General features: G+C 42.1%; 1 protein-coding gene across 1 annotated transcript in view; it reads right to left on the bottom strand.

The window, feature by feature from the left end:
* Positions 1-23,069, bottom strand: part of cntln (centlein, centrosomal protein) — an 82,860-nt gene that overhangs the window by 9,567 nt on the left and 50,224 nt on the right. Inside the window, exons 17-26 of the mRNA XM_035184126.2 lie at positions 22,770-22,851; positions 20,459-20,534; positions 19,840-20,108; positions 15,862-16,083; positions 14,316-14,413; positions 11,502-11,628; positions 11,128-11,265; positions 10,425-10,610; positions 5,400-5,597; positions 822-896 (exon numbers count right to left, since the gene is read on the bottom strand). Coding sequence (XP_035040017.2) covers positions 822-896; positions 5,400-5,597; positions 10,425-10,610; positions 11,128-11,265; positions 11,502-11,628; positions 14,316-14,413; positions 15,862-16,083; positions 19,840-20,108; positions 20,459-20,534; positions 22,770-22,851 — 1,471 coding nt within the window. The remainder of the gene's footprint in view (positions 1-821; positions 897-5,399; positions 5,598-10,424; positions 10,611-11,127; positions 11,266-11,501; positions 11,629-14,315; positions 14,414-15,861; positions 16,084-19,839; positions 20,109-20,458; positions 20,535-22,769; positions 22,852-23,069) is intronic.

Genomic DNA, 23,069 nt, shown 5'->3' with positions numbered 1-23,069 from the left:
ACACAGACAAGACACACACACACACACATACACACACGCACACACTCGACACTCTCAATCATACACATATCACAGCGAGCAGACGTTGACAGCACTCCAGTAAAGCTCCAGCAGAGCACTCACAGATGAGTGGATGTGCACACCAAGACCCACACACAGTGAGGATGTAGTTGCTTTTCTTTGTTTTATCTTTTGCATCATTGTTTCAGAGCCTGGAGCAGGACACATTTGGGTGGGAACTAAAATTCATCATCCATTTACTTAATATGGGTGAAACTGGTATCCAGTTGTTTCTATCCTAAAGACTGACAGAGCATATCGGCAAGGGGCAGTTAAAATGTTTGGTACGATAGGTATCTAGAGAAAAAAATGCCAAACAGATACAGAAATACAAACACTAGAAATCAAACTTGAAAATGAAGACATTGCACTAATAAAGTCTATATACAACAACATTTTAATAATTTGCAACACAGAGTAACATTATTTTTAAATCCTAAAATGAAACGGAAAATTAAAAACAATATATCAAGAACATCTCTCTTTAAGGCATTGCACTGTAAAACATAGCAATATTATTATTTATTACTAATAAGTAAATATAAACATTTACCTGCGCATTTTTTGAGTAGAGTAGTAACACTGCTCCATGTCAATTACTTTTTGTCACCATCAACATATTTTCTGTTACCTTACCATTTCTACCAATGCAACCTCAACGAGGATGATGAATTATTTTACTATGCAGTGAGACGGCAAGACTTCTTATTACTGAGAGCGTGAAGGAATGAGCCGTGTTTTTGCAGACGTGTGAGACTCACCTTTTGCTGCAGGATGTGGTTTAGTTGGTCGAGCCACTCCCGGTCTGTTGGACCCTCTGAACGAGCCTCTGTTCCCTGCAAACACAACAGCGAATATGAAAATACACACGGTGATAGACATCATGCCGATGTTTAGAGAGAATGCTTATGTCACCTTTAATATTAATGCTTTGTATGTGGATGAATTGTGTAAAGAAGTCAAGTTAGACCCAACATGTCCCTCAGACTTTTACAGAGAACCTGCCACTGTATCGTAACACTCTTCTGTGTGTCTGCTGCTTTAGGGCAGAATTGTAACATCACACCGGCCAGGACCTTGAAGGAGATTTCTCTGGAGACTCAGTGGCCGGGTACGCCAGTATATGTTTTCATGCTACTCATGTAAAGACCTAACAGAGTGGTAGCCTTGTTAGTGCTAATGAACAGGGTGAAGATCGACTGCATGGCCATGTACACCTCAGCACTAATGTGCTACCTCTTCACTTTGAACCCCAGGTGTTTGCTGCTCGAAATGATGTGACGAGCCTTGCACCACCTCACAGGGACACGGGGAGGGCAGGGGTGTGAGTGTGTGTGTGTGTGTGTGTGTGTGTGTGTGTGTGTGTGCAGCTGCATTTGTAAGCTGATGGACCTAACAGACAATCCTGTGAAGTCTGGAGAAGCATGGGCTGTCCAAAGCCACAAGTCCACATGGCGGCTTATGCAGACTTTATGTGAACTTTGATGGAGTCAGCTTCAGCTGCAGGTGCTGACTTCACTAGCAGAGTATATGCTGAATGCTACCCAACATTCATAGCAATATGGATGTGAGTCAGACAAACAAATGTTTGTTTTCAGGTAATAAGAAGACAATATCTGACCAATTATGTTTTAGAGAATCCTCCTCTGAGAAAAATATTAGCAATGTTATTGCTTAGGAGGGTCATAGGAAGTGTTCCTCTCTACATATCAAACATCATATGTATGTGTGCAGTTATTTTGTGCTTCAGCTGACAACACATGTTGCATGTGCCTATGTAAATAAAATTCAGTATCATAAAAGACATCCATCTGCATCCATGTTTTCACTACTTCATTTATGTGGTAAAACTGTGTGTTTGAGCATGAGAGCTTTAGACACAGCAGACACAATATGTACCTGTCACAGTATGTACGACCTTGTGGATTTTATTCTGAATGTATATTTTACGTTAAAAAAAATTCTCCATCCACACGAACATATCTCGGGCCAGACGAGAACATTAAGGACTACAAACGGTCAAACAAGCACGCTGTGCCAGTAGGTGGTGATAGAGTCTACATCAACCATCCGTCAATGGTCAAATCCCAGAGAAGAACGCTGAGGTCATTTTTTCCCAAACAATCTTATTTTACAAGTTTTTACGGATACACAGAAACCTGAGTTTTCAAATCTGCACTTCGGAAGGCGTTTTAAAAAAAATCTCTGTTTTAATGACTCAAAACTCAGTTTGCGTGTGGACAAAAGGCTCAAAGGCAGAGGAAAAAGTTTGCTTTGCAATATATCTACATTAGTCTGGACAGGGCAAGGGCTTGAGAATTCACATTTGGATTAAGTATGTGTTTCCCCATTGCAGTCCCCAGCTTCCTGGAACCCTCCATGTGTGATCCTGGTGACAGCACAAAGGCTAGGCTAATTTCAGCCTAATTAGTGACTGGTGCTTAGAGTAACTGAGAAGAAGATGGAGAGCAAGGGGGAGGCAGTGTGTTGTTACATTAGTGAGAGAGAGAGAGAAAAAGAGGGTGAGAGAAGAAAGTCTACTTGTGACTGCTGCCTTCAAGCCTCCCACCGGGGTGAACATTGTGTGTGAAAAAGTGTGTGTGCGTGAGAGTCAGTCAGTGCGCTTGTCCACCCTTGGTAGATATATAACAAAGCACGGACGCTCCATCTAACATTAGGTGCAAAACAAACTGGCCTGGCAATTATAGGCTTATTACATCTGGATCATTAACTTCAAAACTAGTTGCCCAGGGAGCCTAGAGCTGCGCTGCCCTCTCTGGTTCTCAGTTGCATGCTATGGAATGGATAGAGGCACATTACAGTGTGCAGCATGATACATGTGTGGAGGAGCTACACGCCTTCTGTACATCTATGTGCATGCATTACATTGATTTTTATGTTTTAAAGTGTTAGTCTGTAAGGAGGCGGCTCTAAGTTTCTGTATTATTTTCAAAAGGCTTGAAAATCAATTAATAAATTAAAAATACAAAAAAAAAAGCCCAAACTAATGCTCTGGAGAAAAGAAAATATGTAGTCTTTGGAAGAGATGGTGGTAATTACACGAAGGTCATCTGTTCCCCAAATCCTCTGAAATAATAACCACAACTAGGAATAATACATTTAAACATTTTGATATGTCAGAAATTCAAAATAGGATTGATTTCCAAATCAAGTACCAATACCAATAACCCCAAATGTTGGAAACTTCTGTGAATATCGTTGACAAGTAAAGAAATCTGGCACACCAAAGAAAAGTAGCTCAGTTGGCAATGGAGTATTCTCATTTAAAAGTAAAACTGAGAAGTACAAGCAATCCCAGTGAGCCCTGTGCTCTCATTCAGCACACTGGTATCACTAAACCAAGTGAATAAATGAATACACTTGTGTTGGACTTGTTGAAGACTGACTGGAAATTCTGATAACCTCAAGTCATGTCCTCAAGTAACATACAATCAGAGTAAAAGAATGAGTTAAAGCTCAAAACAAATCACAATTCTAAATCATGTATGAAGAATAAATCTCAACACATTGTTGACAGCTGTATAGTGTAGATCAATTTTTTTAATTCTAACAACTCGTTAGCACAGTGGAGCTCAAACTGGTTACCTCTGCCATGGAGGTGTTTTCTGTCCTCTATGTCTGTTTTGCATGTTGGTTTATTTGTTTGTAAGCAAGATTACACAAAAACAACTGGATTGGAATAGGACAAAACCTGGTGGAGGGATACGGTATGGGTCAGGGAAGAACCCATTTTGGTGCAGATGTGGATGAGGACATTTTCCCAGGGAATAATTCATGCTTCGTGGTTAAAAAAAACAAAAAACAGGCATATTTAGGTAACTGATATTTATGAGTGTGTGAAATGTGATGCAGCTTGATTGAATTCAAGGGGACTGTTAGGCCTTGGTGGAGGTATGCGCTCTGCAGAGTGCCTTTCTAGTTTAACCTGTTTTTGAGCTACTTCCAATGCCAAGTTGACGGCACTTATATGAACACATTTTCCAAGCTCTTTCAGTGAGTCCAGTAGGAGTTTCAATTAGTGCACATATGAAATCACTCGTTTCCCCATGACAGCCACTTAAACAAATGCAAGTACAGACACAAATGATTTCTCCTGGGATCTATCTATTTTTCTGACTCTTGAAAAAACAAAATCACACTCTTAACCTTACTGTCAATTATTTAATGGGTGTCTGCATGTTGTGATCTATGTTCTATCAATTAACAGGAAAAATTCCACTCGCCATGTAGGGCACCAAGCAGTTGTTAACCACCATTAATATGGCAGCGAAAACGAGTGGTGAAGACAAGAGAATGACTTCTCCCACAGAGGTTTCAGCCCTGATGAGGGGGACTTTTTGTCAAGTGAGAAACAGAGTCCTGTCATCTCCTGGGTGGAGCTGGGCTGCAAAAGGCTAAAATTGGTTTCAAGTGTGAGTAAGTGCCTGGTGCGCCGTCTCTCATCCTGTGATAGATGGGAGGAAGTCCCCAAGGATGGGAGGTTGATTGTAACACGGAGCTGCTAATTGATGACACGGCTGGAATGATGTATGGTGCAGAAAGGACCCACCAAGTTGGAAAAAGAGTGTGAAACTCAGACTTTTACAGGCAGATTGGAGTCAATAGCAAGAATCTTCGGCTCAACAACAGCTTTCACCGATGAGAAAGGAGTTGTACTTACTCAACTCGTGCCAAAATAAATCTTGTATCAAGTTGACAGGTGCTGCAGGTGTTGACAGGTTTTTGATCTTGTTGAGAGCAAGAACACCGGCTTTACACATGAAGCCACATCCTTTTCTTGTTGCACTGCAACTTCCCATCTTATTAGGGTCATGTCTTGGTGTGTGGTTCACCTTTAAAAACATTACTTAGTGCTCAGCCTTGCTTACTTGCCCACGTCTATTTACTCATCAATAAGAGAAGGTCAGACAGGGCAGAAGTTTCCAGCAAGGCTAAATACTATTAGATAAAGGTGAAATGAAGTAAGATCAGAGAGCTTAAGTTTCTCCGGATTTCCTCCATTTTCCACCAATGCTAAACTAAAGCATCTGTTTCCAGAGGTGAGGCTGAAGTTGCTGTTGCTCCTTGCCACACATTTATTCTCTATTGACAAAAAAAGATACACAACGCCACAAATCAATGTTGATGATATGATGTCTTTCCCAGTGCTCTGGTGCAATCACTGTGCAAAACCCCCCAGAAAACTTTTAACGTTTTTCAAAATGTTACCTTACAGAAATCTATTAAAAGGTATGTTGAGTGCTGTGGGCATGATCTAAACTTGATATAGATCCTCAAGTTAGCATTTGTATAAAATGTTGACTGTCCCTTGGCCTTACCTGATCAGTGTCCATTATGTCCGCGAGATCATTCTCTGACATATTGAGAATGGAGGCAGCGATGGATTTGGCTTTGATCATAGACTTGGCTGAGAGGCCGCCTTTCACTGCCACAGTGCTGGCCTGCCTCAACCGCCTCCTCTTCATCAACTGCTGCTTGACCTCTTGAACGTCTAAAAGTATTTCACTGGCCAGGGCCTGAAGGGGGAGGAGAAGAAGGAATAAAAAAGAAGAGGATGATGAAATGGATATGGAAAAACAAGAGGGATAGCTCTGCCTGACAGATGAATAAATGAAATTGATCAAGCATGCGCCAGAGAGGCCTAGTACATTATGGAGGAATATTGAGTTTGACACACTCAGATTCTCCTCGGTTTCGCCTCACGCTCCCTTGTAGGAATATGGACCTGAGGGTTTGTTGCCCCGTCGATTGAAAGCTGAGGGAACAGAGCTTTGATATCAAACACACCCCAAGTTTTGCTAAAATCTCCACAAACAGAGAATCATGCATCAGAGAGGGAAAGACAGTGCGCTACTGAAAATACATTCATTTATTTATTTGCTTTCTGAATGTCTCACAGTACAACAGGGCAGCATAACACTGTTAATAATTAAGCTACGAGGGGCTGTTTCAAATGGTGCCCGAGTGAATGGCAAGTGAGACGAGGAAGGCCGGGGATGGCACAGTTGTCTGGCACTAAATGGGAGTTTGCTCTAAATACAGAGAGACAATTAAATGTTAAAACTGCCACTGTACACGAGAAAGTCAATAAAGTAAACTCCCCTTTGCTTCATTTTGAGCTTATTGATCGAGGCAATAATCTTCTGTATCATTCCCCTGTAAGCCCGCTGAAAAGCTGACCTTGGAATAGGTGGTCAGGGGAGAGAAAGCTGGAGACAGGAGAAGTTGCAGTACACAAAAACAAACAAAAAAAAAGTACAACTTACTCCTGGACATTGCACAATTTAACCAAGTACATTGTGTACACGACGTACACAAACGTAAGAAGAAACATATGAAAACGGTCAAGTGATTTACAGTCACAAGGATAATAACACATGAACAATGTTGCATAGCGACAGACGTCTCAATTTCAAGCATCTTAATTTCATGCAGGTGGACCAATCGCAGTTTCGAAAGGCAGTGGTGGTTCTCACAGGAGAGAGCTGAGGGAGTCGTGGGAGGCCTGCAGCTCACTGTATATGAGGAGCGTTGCAGTTTGTTTATGGACAAAAAATATACACATGCAGAGCTCAGGCATTCAGAAATTTAAATGAGACAGGACCACAGTATACAAAGCCCACACATATTCAAATAATAAAGTTCAGTAAAAGGTCAAACAATGGTATATATAAATTAACTATTGGCAGATTGAACCCAACAAAAGAAGAAAAGTGTGAAATGTCTTCTAAATCCAAGAAGACAAGAGAGACTTACTCTCTCTAATGCCTTGGCTACACTACTGCAGATATTTTTTGAAACCGATATTTGCCTCACTGTTTAAAAAACAAAAAACAAATCTCCATCCACATTACCTGTTTTACAAAATATCTGTTCACACGAGAACACAGACACAACTACAAACGCTCAAACCAACATGCCGGGCCAGTAGGTGGCGAGAAAGTCTACATCAATGATACGTCAAACACCAGAGAACTCTGTGGTCCAAGTAATATTGGGTGAGGCAGACACCTGTGAATGATCATCATAGTAGTAATGCTAAATGTAGCTGCAAATGTAGCTGCAAACTAACAGGTCTAACTAAATATAGAGAAACAGGCACATAGCCATCATTGCTGTTGTTTCTGGTGCATGCTAATGACACAAAGCAACAGTGGGTATGCACGAAGTAAACAGTGACTTCATCATTTCCACTCCACTTTACATGCACACACAGATACACAGAGACCTGCACTTTAGAAAATCTGTTTTAGTGACTTAAAACGCCGCTTGCGTGAGGACGAGAGGCTGAAACACGGAGGAAAAGGTTTATTTTGTGTGGACAGGGCGTAAGCAACATTCAATTTAATTAAATTAAACTTCAAGTACTGTTAAATAATTTTCACTGGTGGACGTCTAATTTAGAATGGCACTATTTCAAAATTGACGAATAGAAATTATAACCATAGTCCATTTCCTGATAAGGGAAGGAAGCTTTAGCTCTTTTTGGGTGATCTGAGCGCTGTGTTTACCCTTAAGGAATACACAGCTCATTAACCAACAGTCTTTTATTTACAGCCTAATAGATATTCACTGTCACTAGTCGAGGGCTGTGCTCAATTGACCTAAACCCAGCATTTGGAATAATCCAGACAGAGATTAATGGGTGAATTCATCACTCATTCTCAGTGCTGGAAAAGACAAAATGAGGGAGGGGGGTACATAACCACCCACACACACACACACACATCCACAGCACACACACAAGCTATTCAAATACACTGAAGGTGTGTGTGTGTGTGTGTGTGTATTTGTTAAGAGCTCTTAGCCTGGCTCGTACCACAATCACTACAGCCAGAGGGCCAATTTAGACAGGATGCGGATTAGGGCATGGAGATGGGGATCAAATGAGCAGCTAAAAAAAATCCTCTTTAATAACTAGCCACTTCTGAACCTCTTCACACACATGACGAAACAAAGGGCCACTCAAAAACATTAAGAGCAGAAAGGGAGGAAATAAATGCTCTAATGTTGTTGGATTATGCGGGCACCATTGAAATGACTGTACCCTAAATCTTGAGTGAGATGGGTCATAATGTAAACCTCTATAAAAATGTATAAAAAATGACTTTAAGGTAATCAGATGCAAAAATGTTGTTGCACTATTGCTGTCCAAGTAATTAAAAACATGTTTTATTCAAAAACAATTTCACTTTTCATTGGGGATGAGAAACCAAAATATTCTGTGTAAGAGAAGTACCTAGAAAGCGTGTGCATGTTCATGTTCATGTGTGTGTGTCTGTGGAGTAGTCACTACATGCAGGGCCACTGTTTAGCAGTTCAACAGCAGTGCTTACAGCCTGGGGCGTGTGCAGGGGCCAAAAGGGTTTGCTGGCACACACAAAAAAAAAAATTCTCCACACACACATATAAAACAAGGAGGCACAAAGAACCAAAAAAAAAAAAGAAACCCAGCTCATAAAGACACACAGACACACACACACACATGCACAGCCCTCCGGTCCTGATCAATACATGACAAGAGTAAATCTCCTCTGGACGTCAGGCAGTCCAATCAAAGGGCTTGGTGTTCTTATAGGGGATCACAAGAGCTAAGGGGAGACAAACAATGATGTGAATCCTCAACAACAACACAATGGCCCCACCAGCCTAGGGTTATGGGAATGGAGGAAAGGAGTAAAACGATTGTGAATTGTATTTCTATGCATGTGTGTCTTCGCATATAATGCAGCTTCTATTTTTGGTTGCACGTAGATTTGCATGATCTCTTTCACACATGGTTTCACCGTGTGAAATCAGAGGAATCTGAGGCAGGAAAAGGAAGTGGACGATAATACACATCCAATGCCCCTGCAGTTCTTTGCAGATGCAAAATGAACCATACAAGGACAATAGTTGTTCCAGTAAATTTTAATATTTCTGGCATTTGTAGACAAAACGATTGCATATGGCATCTAAACTGTCGTAATCTTCCATTTGATTAATGTGTGTGTGCAAATACACTGCTGCCACTATCTATCCCTGCCAAGCCCTTTCCTGCTTTGACAGACAGCCGTCAGATGAACCATGTTGATGGACAGTCTTTATCAGTCTTTGCCAGACACACAAAGACTGACACAGACACACAAACACACCTCAGGGTGATGGATTAGGCCTACACAAAGACAATAGTGCCCATTCCCATTGGGCACACAGCAGTCTCACAGTAATGCCTTGTGTCACACTGTGCACATGCATTATGGCACATATACACATCCATTCACCTTCTGACATTTATAGAAGAAACAGTTATGGTAGAAGGCTAAGCAAGGTTATACTAACGTCATTCCTCCAAGACACATCCCCGAGCTGCTTCTGGGGGATCCTAGGGCTTCCCCAGGCCAGGTGGAATGTGTAACACCACCAAAGTGTTCTGGCACAGAGAGGAATCCTGCAGATGGCTCATGTCTGAAGTTTCTAAACTGGTTCCTTTCAATGTGAAGCTGCAATGGTTGGTGGCTACTTAATGGTTATCAAATTGGAAGCTCTTACCTTTAAGGTCATTAGCTTCATGATCACAGTTAGACTTTTGAATGACATCGGAAAGGAAAACTGAGAATTTTTTCCAGAGACGCTGCTCACTCCTCCCCACAAAAGTAGAAATCTCTTAAATCATTGCTGTCACGCAAGTTCACTTGTTTTTGGCTTCAGAGGTGCTGATTCACATCCCGCCATTCTCCACTCCTTAAAATACAGTTGACTTAAGATACAGTCACAGCTCTCTGGCTATATGGTTGCACCCCGATTTCCTGAGTCGCTCCAAGAAGTCCAATGTTTACAATTCACATATAGTTTGGATTGTCCCCCGTCCCCCATGTGACATTGAAAACGTGTATTGCTGTGAAATCCCAACAATATCCACAGATGTCAGTATATGATGGTGACTCATTTTCCCCTAGAAGCTTTCCACTATCGAGCAGTCCAACTACATCGGTGACAGGTTCCACTCTCTGTTTGAAAGTTTGACAGATGTGTCAAAAAGTGTTTCTTCATGGGATCCAGAGTTTTTACTTCTGCATCAAATGCTGAAATCTAAATACAAATATACTATTAATGAGTGCACAAAGGTGGGAGACAATCTATGTCCCATGAGCAAGTTTTTCTTTACAGAGGTGAGCATGCCAGTACCCCCACCTACACATTTTGCCCAATTATCAATAGATTAACCCAAAAAAACGAACTTTGGATGTGGTTCTCCCACACAATATCACAGGTGAAGATCTTGCAGGCAGATAATACCTTACTGGTTTAAGATGAATGAAATTATTCTTGGCCTTTGAACCCTTGCCTCTATTGTACAGTACCTTGATGAAAGAATGAAGCTGTTCCAGCTGAGAGTAGACAAAGCCTAGCTGTCTCTGCAGCCTTTCCAAAGCATGGGAACTCTTTTGAGTCAACCCTTCCATTTGCTCCTCGGCCGTCTGTTCCAATGCAGCCAAAGCCTGCTCACTGGCTCCTAAGCGAGCCTGTAGGGCATGTATGCGCTGGTCCTGTAAAGAAAAACAGCAGCGGGTCAGCAGTCAGAAAAATAAACAGATCAGCCACAACATTAAAGCTGGTCACTGACTTTGATGTTGAGGCTGACTGGTGAATATCCATGGCCTGTTTTGGAAGGCCATGACCCAATCTGTAATGTGATCTTAAACCCATTCTGTAGTTGTTGTTTTTTTTTTACAACTTTAAATTAGTTTTGTTTATTTTAATAACTGGGGAGTAAAGATTTAATGCACGGAAATGGAATTTTCTAAAACCCTGTACCAAATATTTTCTTGCTATTAATGAAGTGGAATATTATCTAATGCGATGACAAATAAACTGTACACATCTGCTGTATAATTTGACAATGCACACGTACTATATAGTTAATTACACTGGACACTGAAGATACAAGCGCAAAAAACAACCTGTTGAGAACAAAATTAAAGTTATCCAAAACACTGCAGTGAACATTTCAAATAATCCAAATCCTCTGATAAAGGTGAGACCAGCAGATTAGTGGTTACAAACCTTTTTTTCCAGCTCTTCTTTCAGTTTTATGCCGGAGGCCTCATGCTGGTTTTTCTCTGTGGTTGCAACATTCAATCTTCTCTTGAGAGATTCAATCAGGGCCTTCCTGTTATTGGCCTCTTCCGATAAAGTTTTCACCTGGAAAGGTAGCCAAAGCCAAATTTGTTATTTTAAATCAGACACTCAAGTTACATATTTGTCTTACATGTATTATTCTTTAGACTCAACAGTCCCTGTCGTTACCCAGGAGACACAATCGCTAGGCTATGAGAAATATTGAATAATACTGAGCACAACACCTAATTTCCTCTGTCAATCTATCAAAGAGCATCAAACTAATCGGATGCCATGATGACAGAATCCGCTGCGTGTACCTTCTTCTCCAGCTCCTCCACTTGTCCTCGGTAACTTTTCTCCATCTCCTGCAGGAACTTCAGTCTCGTCTTCATGTCCTCCACCAGCTGCCTTTTCATGTTCACGTCTCGCTCTGTGTGGCTCGCCCTGAAAACATTAATGTGTGTGAATTCTACAACGATATCTATATTTGTCTAAAGGCACACACACATACAGCAGAACAGCCCCTAACACACAAACACACACAGACACACACGAAGCTGGCAGGCACAGTGTCCCCATGCAGTGCATCAGGCATGACAGCTCATTATGACAACTAAATACACTGGCATGCTGTTTGGGTAAATGGAGGGGGGGTGAAATAAGGATGCATATATAATTCTAACTGGCATATATTAGAACAAGTGCTCTTGCGAGGAATGCCGCTCTAAGTGTGACTGGGGAGTCCTTTTTGACAAACGACATTTCGAATCAGCAGTGACACAACTTGAAACACTGTAATCGAGTGTTTAAATGTTTATTATTTTGGACCAGTCGCATATAGAAATACATCAGCAAGGGAACTTGGTTTGGGAGAGACTGATTATGAAGGGAATATACTCTTGTTGTTTGTGTTTTGCACTGTGCAGATTATAGTTCCCTAAACAGAGACATGGCTGTATTGTAAATGTTCATATCTGTTGCAGAAATGCAGCACGTGTCACTTCCTGTATTGATAATCTGCTGTATAGACATGTTTAATATTCCAGCATTCTGCACAGCTATATTATGGTGACGCCTTGTTTTAAATTGGCACAGTACGTTAGCATGTTTTATTCTGTTTTCATAAAAGGCAAATATGAGGCCTTTCTATACCTTGGGGAATTGGAACAAATAGAATAAAGATCATAAGGATGCACTTAATTAAAATGCTTCTCTATTTTTTTATTTATTTCAAAGATGAAGTGGATTTTCCATCTCCCAAACGCATCAGGGCTTGTGTGTTTTTAAATAAACAGATGACGCAACACTGGAGCAAATGCTTTCGTGTAAGTAAATGTCCCTGTCTCCCTAGGTGGATGAACGCCTGAGGGCAGACTGGCTAAATAAATGTGAGCTTGTCCTATTGGAGTGACATTAAATTAAATGAGAGAGGAGTCTAGCCTGGGGACTTTGGGGGAAGTAGCGCTGGTTGGTTACCCCATGGATTTGGCCATTAATGAGAAAACCCATATTGAACCTTTCAGATGACTGTCTGGTGTTGACTTAAAGACAGAGAGCAGCAATAAGAGCACCAGCAGCTCCCTTTGCCCCAGTGCTAATGGCAATTAAATCGACAACATTTATTTTAGATGTTCTCTTCTTCTGCACCCCAAAAAGAATAGAGGATAAAAAAGAATGAGGGATATCGGGTGCTTCTGCTGTAGCGTAGCGTGTGATCTCTATTTATGAGTGTTAGTGGAAAGAGAGAAAGAACTCAAACTTTATCCCGATCACTCACACGTTTGTTCCCTTTGTTCTGAGCTTGTTGGCAATATTGTTCATCAAACATGCGTGTATTGTAATGATAACAGTCAGTGGTCTGAAGTGTGTGAGCGTGAGAGAGAGCGAGAGCACATATTTCTGTGTATGTTGTTAAGAATGAAGCGCGGGTGGACGTTTCATGTGGCTGATAGACAACACTGCTAAAGATGAAAGAAGCAGCTTCATAAATAAGGCAGGGCCATAGTGCCGGATATTGACTGAGGACATGCCGGTGTACTTTGAAATTCATTTCTTTTTTTCCCCCTTCTCTTCTTTAAGGCGAAGCAGCCTTGCTCCCTGTGTGTGTGCTGAGATGTATATTTCAGAGATGTCTAGACATGCCTTTCATTCTGAGAAGGGGTCCCTCCATGGAGGCAAATGGAGTGGAAGGGTAGAAGAGATGGTGAGTTACGCGTGTGTGTGTGTGCGTATGTGTGAGAGTGTGACAAGAGCCTGAGGAGAGACTGAGGCTGTCGTGGAAACTCAGCTGAGGGATGTTCACTCTGTCTGACTGTGATCCACTGGTTTTGGTCACACACAAACACATACCCACTGTGATTGTACACATGCCCTGGATGCATTATTGAGAGCGGCAGGCAGAGGACACAGCATACCAGACAAAGAGAGGGAGAGGGAGAGAAGCCAAGTCGTTCTTTGGACCTTTCTCTCAGTTGAAAGATGAGATCCTAATGCAGAATGATGATGTACGCCTTGCACAACACTTCTCAAAACTTGACATTTTCCCTGAGTGAATTGTTTATAGCTATACATTCTGACTGTGTAATGCAGCAAGTGCTACAGTCGGTGAACCATGTAACTCATTAGGGCTTGTGGCCCACAGGCCAGAGCGATGCTGTGTGGGTTTTAGTGTCATGGGCCAAAATGGTCCCTCCTGCGGCACACAAACAATCAATACACTGCTTTGATCAGCACTCCACCTCAGCTTCCCACATATGCAACACCACACTACATGACACACAAGACACCCACATGCACACATGTGCATGCACACTAATTTCTTCAGTCGTTTTTATATACTCGCTCATGAGAATATGCATAATTTGACAAATGATTCATGCAGGGGAGAGACATGCATAAATGGAGTGCAGCAGACAGAGTGCTGCCACAGGGTGGAATCAAACACTACGGATGAGAGCTGCACAGAATGTGCAAACATGCAGACGGAGACACGGTGAGATGGGAAGACAAAGACAGAGAGATGGGTGAAGAAATAAAAAAGGCGAAGTAAGAGACGTACAGCTGAGCATCAGTAAGAACGAAAAGCAAAGAAAAATAAGTCATATTAATTAAGAGAAAGGTGTGAAACTAACTTGTCCTGCAGCTGGCGGAGCTTGTCCTCCTTCTCCTGGAGTTGGCCTCGCAGGGCTTTGTTAGCTGCCACCTGCCTTGTGACCTCCGCACTTGCACTCTGGGGGAAGGGCACACGGCGCGTGTTTGTTAATGTGTTTGTATACGACAGGGGGTGGAGAAGGTTTTCGCGACACCACTGATGACAGGTCATGCACAGCATGTTTCCTCATTATAGCTACAGCGGGAGGGTGCAAGGTGCTAAAAGAGGTTAAGAGGAAAGCTGTATTTTTAAACGTGGATAAGATAAGGGGAGTAATTAGGAAAAATAACAATTTGCAGACCTATTCTACTTCATTTATTTTAATGGTGATTTGCTTATCAAATAAATAACTAATTGTGATAACATTAAAATTTCTGTGCATTTCTATACATCAAAAATAATTGGACATTTGTTAGACATTAATGATGCTTTCACTGTATTTAAACCAGTAATACTGCTAAGATTTTTGAAAAATAAACCACTTCTATGCTTTGCTCTTTGCTTTATGAGCAACAGAGACATATGGCGCATGACGACAGGTTGGCTTCTGATCATAACACTGATGGATATTTGAACGTGCATGTTCACTTTGGTTTAAAGGGCCCCATATCCCTTGTGGGAAGTGCAGCAGTACAAGCTTTTGACAATGCGCTCACTCAGTTTGTGCACCCCCACAGCGCATCCCTCACCTCACCCTTTTGGTGTCACCCGACATGACTTCTGCGGCTGTGTGTAACGACAGCAGCAATCTGCTTGGTGACACTGACGAGCTGGCTGTGGAGAGGGTGATAACGCCGTGGTACCACTCACACCTTATTCCCTGTGATGTAGGGCACGTCTCTACTGTTATTCCTCATTTCTCATCTTCCTGACAGGTGCTCCGTAATAAGATCAAATGATAAGAAATGCTAATTCATGTTGAAATCACATGCAATTTCAGGTGATGTCAAGTGTAAATTGAAAGGCTCAAGAATCTGTGTTTTTTTTTTTTCTTTTTTTAATGCATCATGATTTGAAAGTAAAACCTTGAGAGTGTTTCTTTCAGAGTTTCGAAACTCCTCAAGGACTGCAGGGCATTCAAACCAGTGAGATATTAAAGTGACTCAGAAATATTGATGTATGAAAAAAAATACCAGGGGAAAAACATAAATGCATGTGTAATCCAGTACTTTGTGGTATTGCATAGTAAGTAAGCAAACAGCAACAAAAAGAAAATTCAAAGAAAAGTGTGCAAAAATTACACATCTTGTTTTCTTCCTTTTGTTCACAAACCACTGTAAATATAAATATAAATATAAATGTAGCGTTTCATTCATTTTTTTGGGGCCAAATAGAATGAATAAATGTTCCAGTTATTCAATGTATTATCCACTCAAGCTTCATAGTGCATAAAATTGGAAATGAACACAATCTTTAATACCATCATCCTATTAAGAGCTTTATCTCATAAGGCGTGTACAAAGCCTGAAGGAAATTCATTACCTCTGGAGCTCTATTTGTGAGAAACAAGTCTTAGACCAACTCACCTTAAGTCTAGCTTGGAGTTGTTTGACTTCAGCCTCCAGGGCCTGGGGGGCCGGGTTAGCTGAGGAGGGTATGGTTCTGCCCTGGCAGGAGCACTCTGCGTTTACAGGTGCTGGTGGAGGTGCTGCGGTTTGCTGAGGGAAAGTGATCTGCCTCCACTGCCCCAGCTCCATCTCCAGAACCTTTTTCTGCTGCTCCACACCGGCCAGGTCGGAGGTCAGCTTCTGCAGATTGACCGACAGACAAAATTGGTTGGCTATAGGCTACTATTGATGATAGCACGGAAAAGAATAAAAGTTTTTCAAAATAGTGATGGGAGATATGATACTGATATTGCCAAACCTAGCTTTCTCTGCTGTCCTATACAAAAATGTATTACTGCTGTAAGAAAGAAATCCTCTAACTTCCGTAAGTCGTACATGAATAAGATAAAGGCAGAGACAACGTAAATAATATGTCTGAAATAGTGTATGTGGTAACCATGGAAGAGCTATGGGCTCCGCTTTAATATCACCTCTGTGAAAGAAAAACACCTTTTTATGCTAATTAGGAAACACATGATACTGCTGTTCAGTCAACGGGGCCTAATTCTCACAGTGATTGGCATGCATAATAAAGTCGTCCTGCAGAATCACAGAGCGCTTTGGGACAAAGGGAGTTCAGCATTTGGTGAGGGGTTGGATTTAGAGTGATGAAGGATAATGGCACTAGTTGATCATAGACAACGTACAGTGTATCAACGATTTTAAACATAAGCGTCTGAGGTGAACACTTTAAACCACATGTGTGCGGTGGAGCAAAAAAAAAAAAACCTCTTTGTCTTTATTAAGAAAATATGAGGCAGAAACACATCTCTGTAATTTGGGTTCAATACTACCACAATTAGCTGATCTGGTATCATATCAAACATCAAGAATGCTTAATGGCACAAATAGGAGACATGATACATGAAGATGTATGCTGCACTCATGGGGTAAATACTGGAACACACGCAGAGCCACACACATACACACACACAGCCGAGTGAAACCGCAGATTCCCAGGGGTTTGCTCTCTGCTCTGCATACATGGAGGTTATTGATATCTGGTTGCTGGCTGACACCTTTTAATAGAATCCCTCTTGTTTTAGGTTTCCTCTGTTCCGCTGAAGACGCACATGCCATATCCCCAGGGAGGGGGGGGGGAGAGTAGGTGTAGAGAGTGAAAAGTGAGGCGATGGCTGCAGTGGCAGTGGTGCACGGATTAAGAGTGGCATTGATGACACTTCCTGTAAGACAGGCTTTGATTTTGTAGGCCATTTTCAGCCCTGGTGAGAGATGACACTGACATGGACAGATATACTGGTGGTCCATTAGGCTGGAAGAGAGGACAGCTCTCTATCCGTCTCTCTTTTCCCACAGAGCGACAGCTTAGTCTCACACATTCATGTTGCACCCTGTTTCAGAGACACACAGAACCTTTCTGAAAATGTGTCTGTCGCAGTCAGTGAGGCCCAGACCGGAGCTGCTGGAGTTAGCACTTTTGAATATTAGCTCCCTCTCTTGCAACATGTTTTGTATAACTGATTTTATTACAGAGCGTAGTCTAGCTTTATATTTTTAACAGATGCCTGGTTCACTTCAACTGCTGCAGCTTCTCTTATAGAAACTTCTCTACCGAATATTAACTTTTTATCAACAAAAGAAAAAAGAGTGGGAATACCACTGTTTTCAGATATAGTTTTCCCAGCACTCGACAACAGCCTGTTATCACTGTGACTGTCTACAGGCTCTGTCTAGAGTTCTGTTTGCTTATTTATTTTTATCCCTCGTCTTTATTTTATTTTGTATTATTGACTTTTTTTTCTTGTTTGTATTTTGTATTGTTTTGTCTTGAGAAGCACTTTGGGGTGCAAGAAGGGTACCATATAATAAAGTTTACTCAAGTTACTGTGCCAACTCCTTAATCACTTTGTATTCCTCCCGCTGGCCAGACTTTTTATGTGGTATGTGCTGCAACTGCCATTAAAATGTAAATAGTCTAGAGCTTATTAGGTTTAGTCTGTGATGTCTGATGCACTCCCTAATCCTGTGATAATCCCGGCCCCTTACATGTTAGAGGAGGGGAGGACATTCCACACTTAAAGAGATAAAGTTGGTAAAATTGGGGGAGACGACGTCCCAGTGCACCGAAGAGTGAGGCAAATGGGAGAGTACCGATAATGAGTGAGGTTGATAATCCAAGCAACCAAAGGAGCCGGTATTTCTATGATATGCGTGACATTTCTAAGAGGAGGGTACACTTCACCTGTCACCTGAGCTTTTTAAGCTTCTTACGACACATTAAAGGAGAATTCCAGTTGATTACAAATTAGGCCTCATTTTCATAGGTTTTGGCCTGTATTTAAATCCTAATGATAATATTAAAATCTGGGAATATTTGCAATAATAATCCCAACATAAAACATGAGTGGTCACATGAGCTGACATGTTTTCAACAGACTTTAATACACCTTATCTTCAAGAGAAAATATTTTAAAACATCCATAATAGATCATAGACTGACTTGATCATTGCTGGTGATGTCGGGGCATTCACTTCCAGTTTTAAATGATATATCAACTATTACATTCGGTTATTGAGATATTTAAACGCTCACAATCCAAACTCATAGAAAGAATACAAGAACAGGGGAATAGAAAAGGAAAATAAGGGAAAGCAAGTAAGAATGGAAGGAATAAGGAAATAAGGATTGGGGATTGGTAGGAGACGAGGAAGGAAGCAACAAGGGGAGGACAGAATGGCCAAAGGATCAGGAGACAGAGCAACACAAACAAGTTTCTGTGAAACTGCCATGCTACTTCTCACATGATGGCCCCTGTGGAGGCTGTCCTAAGCCAATTACAAGCAGAGAGTTTTAGTTAGAGAGTTGGCCCGGGCCGGCTGGAACGAGCCCAAAGTCCATCACCTCCTGCCCTTTCCAGAGAGGGCAACAAGACCTGGCTTTGGTCAGTCAGTTGGCTGAAACTTTCTCTGGAGGTGTGGCATTAATACTGCACAAGGAAAGAGGAAACAAAAAGGTAGACAACAATTCCCTCTCTGTCCACACATTCACACAGCAGTCTGTGTTGTGTGTGTGTTTGTGTGTGTGTGTGCCTTTACTGCTGTGTCTGAGTCTAAGGTCTCGTTGGGCCTCTGCAATCAGATGCCCGGGTAGGAGCACAAGGGCCACTTCCTAGGTAGCAACACTATGAGGGCTGCACTCATGACCTGTGTGTACAAGTGCAATATACTTTATCTGTACTATTCCACACAGTAAATATACAGACATACAGACACATGCACCTAATCAGGTGTCCAGTGCACCTCCACTGGCTGCTGCTATGTCTGAATCCACCAAGACTCCTGCCTCCTATCGGATTAACGACTCTGTCTGTCTCAGTGTTGGTGTGTGTATTTGTATGTGTGTGTGTGTGTACATATGTTGGTGTCTACAAGGAGGCCCTGACAGGAAAGATACTGTTTAGGGGGCAAAGTGCTAGGTGTTTTATTTATAATCTATACCAAGTCTAAGAGTTTCCTACCTGGAGGCAGGTACTAAATAACTCAATGGGCGTATGGCACTGGACTCAGTCACCTTGTATTCGTCTGTGCACACAAGTGCATGGATTTGAAGAAATGTAACAGCTAGTGACACAGATTGTTGTGGAGAACTGGCTCACTGAAACATTCAGCAGGATGAGACAACAGCCGAGTCGGAGAGGGAGAGAGAGATTCTCCTTCTCTCTTCTGCTCTGTGGTGCTGACCTCCACAGGCGAGGGTAGGCCTGTCAGCCACACTTATTAAGCATGATAAGGGCAAAGGACCTGCTACAGCTGCACTCTCAGCTCATAGCAAATACGAGAGAACCAGAAAAATAAAGACAAAGAGAGACAAATAAGAAACTTCCCAACGCTTACAACTGGCTTTCCTCATCTCCCTGGTTTTTCTCCCCAAGTTACCTGTGTGAGCTGCTTTCTGCTGCCGAGTTTCTCAGTGAGGGAGTTGAGCCGTGCCATGATCTTCTCATTGGCCCTCCGCAGCTCTTTGGCTGAAAGCACCGCATCTTTCCTGGCACCTTGCAGTATGTCAATGTGACGCTGTAGGGACTCTACACGCTGCTGCAGAGCAGAGGAGGAGGAGCAGCGCTGGGTCCTCAGCATCCTCTTCCTCCTCCACCTCCTTTTCTCTCCTCTCGTCCCTCGTTCCCAAGGCTCATGCTGTTTATCGTCTAACAGGAGGAAGTACATGCAGGCGCCTCAGAGTTGACAAGAGCACAGGAAAATTCCAAATCCCTATTTAGAAGCTACTGCTGGGATTTAACAGCCGTGTGTGAAAGTGTCTTTGTGTATGCAACAGTGAAAACTGAGATATATTTAACAACTTGAATGATTCACATTTTCCATGTATACCCATTTGAGGAGTGTCAGATTCAAAACAAAACAACAAAGCTTGTTAACTTCTGAAATACTTGTTTCTGATCGACAGCATACATGCAGTGAATGTTTTTCCAGCTTCAATTAATAGTGGATTAGATTTTTGTAGTTTTGCATTGGTACGAAAAAGGAAAACGTATCTTACCTCGGGCAGGAACATTGGGTTGTTTTCTGTGAGATTCAGCTTCTGGTGCTTTTGAGATCAGTGAACACCTGTAGGACTAAAAGGAGCAGAGAAGTCAGAGACAGTTATGAAAAGCAGCTGTTTTAATGTAACACAACCGGTTGACATGTTACGCTTCCTGAGACGCAGCTCATAATGACACTGTGATCACAGTGTGTGCTCAGTTTAACGCGACAAGACAAATCACCCTGTGCTTTAATAATTCACCTGAGCGTGTTCGACTGACTTGAAGTTAAATGCTTCGAAGCACAGTTATTACTTCTGACAGATGCTTGCAAATGCCGCCTTTGTTCAATCAGTCTGAGAGCTCAGATTTACTCCTACAGCATGACGAGTGTGTATGTGCGAGTGTGTAATCATTTACACTCATAAGTGCCGATGCAAGACACCACCGAACTTCACCGTTGTTTGTAGTGACATCAAAGAACGCTCCCCGACCCCCCGTCCTCTCTGCCTGTTTCCTTTGTACAGGGTCAGATAGGATTTGATCAGTGCCAGGTTTGATCATACAGTGCCATGTGGAGAGGAGCAGCGAGACGAAACCTTTGGTTTGTGACATAGCGCGGCGTGAGGGGCCGGGGCTGTCATAGCGATGAGCCCGGGGGAGCTGATGGGCACATTTAGCAGATCTGGAGTGGGGAAAACTAAAGGGGATCTGAGACTAGGGGTCCTGACAGCTCCCTAGCAACATTTACAACAGCCACCCTCTCTTCCTCCCCATCTTCTACCTTGTTCCCTTCCTTCCAAAAAGAGAAATGGAGAAGAGAAAAGGACAGTATCTTTAGAAAGGTCCCTCCTTTTTCCTCTCTTCATCTCTCTTCTTGACAGACATATCTCTCTGGGGCTTGGAGCTGCCATGTCCTGCTGTGAAGTGGTTTGATGTGGACAAGAGTAAGGGTCCAGGCCTATTGATTTCATGGTGAGAAAAGGAGACAGAGAAGAAAAGAGCATCTACAACCACACGAGGAAGACTTTGTGATCGCAGGAGTAAAAGGAGTGGACACTTAAAAGATGCATACATTGGCATGAACGAAACCATGCAACAAAGCGTGATGGAAATACTGAAAAATATATCATCAGGTAAACAGTTAATTGGACAGTTATCTTCTTAACTAATTGATGAATTGTTTGCTTCATGAAATGTGAGTGAAAGAGTGAAAATAGTAAAACAAAGACGTTCAGTAAAATGTCGTATATGATGAAGACAAGCATCAAGTATGCACATTTCAGAAGCAGCAACAAATAATTTATTTTGTTCAAAAATTGAATTAGAATTATTGAAGGTGGGGCTGGTAAGGCGTTTGTAAAACCCTCGCACGACCGACCAATCATTTCATTTGGACTGAATGAAATGATTGGCTTGTATCCCTGTCTGTCACAACCCCCCCGCCTACACGCACTCCGTCCGTGCTCTCACTGCACATGGCAGAGATCTTCACAACCCAGAGGGACACGAACCGCTCAAGCAGAAACGATTGTCAGACGTTTACGAGCGAGTCACAGAAGTCAGCATGTGGCAGTTGCCCCACAGTGCACGTTCTTGTGTTTAGGGGGCGTAGCTTTGACGAGAGGACCAGTGGAGGGTGGTGGTTGTATCTGTAGCATATTATCGTAGTGTAGCCTGCTCTTGCTAGCTTCTCCAGTACAACCTACCCTAGCTTTAACTGATAAACAAATTAGCCGCATAATCAATTAATCGTTGCAGTTCTCATTCACATTGACCCTCGTAAAATCGTTAACCTGTGCAGAGGTTTAAATGGTTGTTTTCATGCTTGTATGGGTGAGGCCAGCTCACAGGGGCCAACTGAAACCCAACTCAGAAAGCACATGAATTACAACATGCACTCTTCATTATCAACTGTATTCCGTCTCCAAACATTAACAAACAAAATGTGTCACAATAGGACTGTCTGACGAGTATATTGATTAAATAACTGTGTTGGAACAGCAGTGCATTGCATGGGCTTAGTTTTCAATATCAATGCTATGATAATGTAGCTGTACATAATTGAGCAAATAGGAATCTTCTGAATTAAATTACAATAAATGTTAGGTTAAATTCTGCTTACAATTTTGTTTTGTATAGTATCTCAACACATCATCTTCACTCATAAATATGGAAACCTTCCCTCCAAATATAATGAATATCACATTGCAACCATTTTTAAAGAAATAAATTAGATATTTAGGATCTACAGGTAAAATTTGTACACAGTGCTAACACAGCTTATGATTAGATAACCGAGAGATTTAAGGACGAGGGCAAACCAACCTTTCGGTTTGCATGTTGTCTGCGAGGTGCTTTCCCTGAGGGCACACTGTCGAGACTGTCCAAGTACTCCTCACCGCTGTCACTGTGGAGAAAGGTGAGAGGGGTTATTACAGACCAGAAGTTGAACCCACAACACTGGTTCTGAAAGTACCACCCTTGAACATAAAACCAATTTACCATTTATGGTTGATTTAGTTGACATCAGGCAAAAATATGTGCATTTTGCCGTCCCTCCCTCCAACAGAAAATCAATGTCCCATCCAATTTCTGAGCTAGAAGTGTAAATGTGGGTGTAAATTA

This window comes from Hippoglossus stenolepis, chromosome 2, assembly GCF_022539355.2.
Source record: "Hippoglossus stenolepis isolate QCI-W04-F060 chromosome 2, HSTE1.2, whole genome shotgun sequence".
Taxonomy (NCBI): Eukaryota; Metazoa; Chordata; class Actinopteri; order Pleuronectiformes; family Pleuronectidae; genus Hippoglossus; species Hippoglossus stenolepis.
The sequence above is the reverse complement of the archived record's forward strand: the minus strand, read 5'-3'. Positions and strand labels throughout refer to the sequence as shown.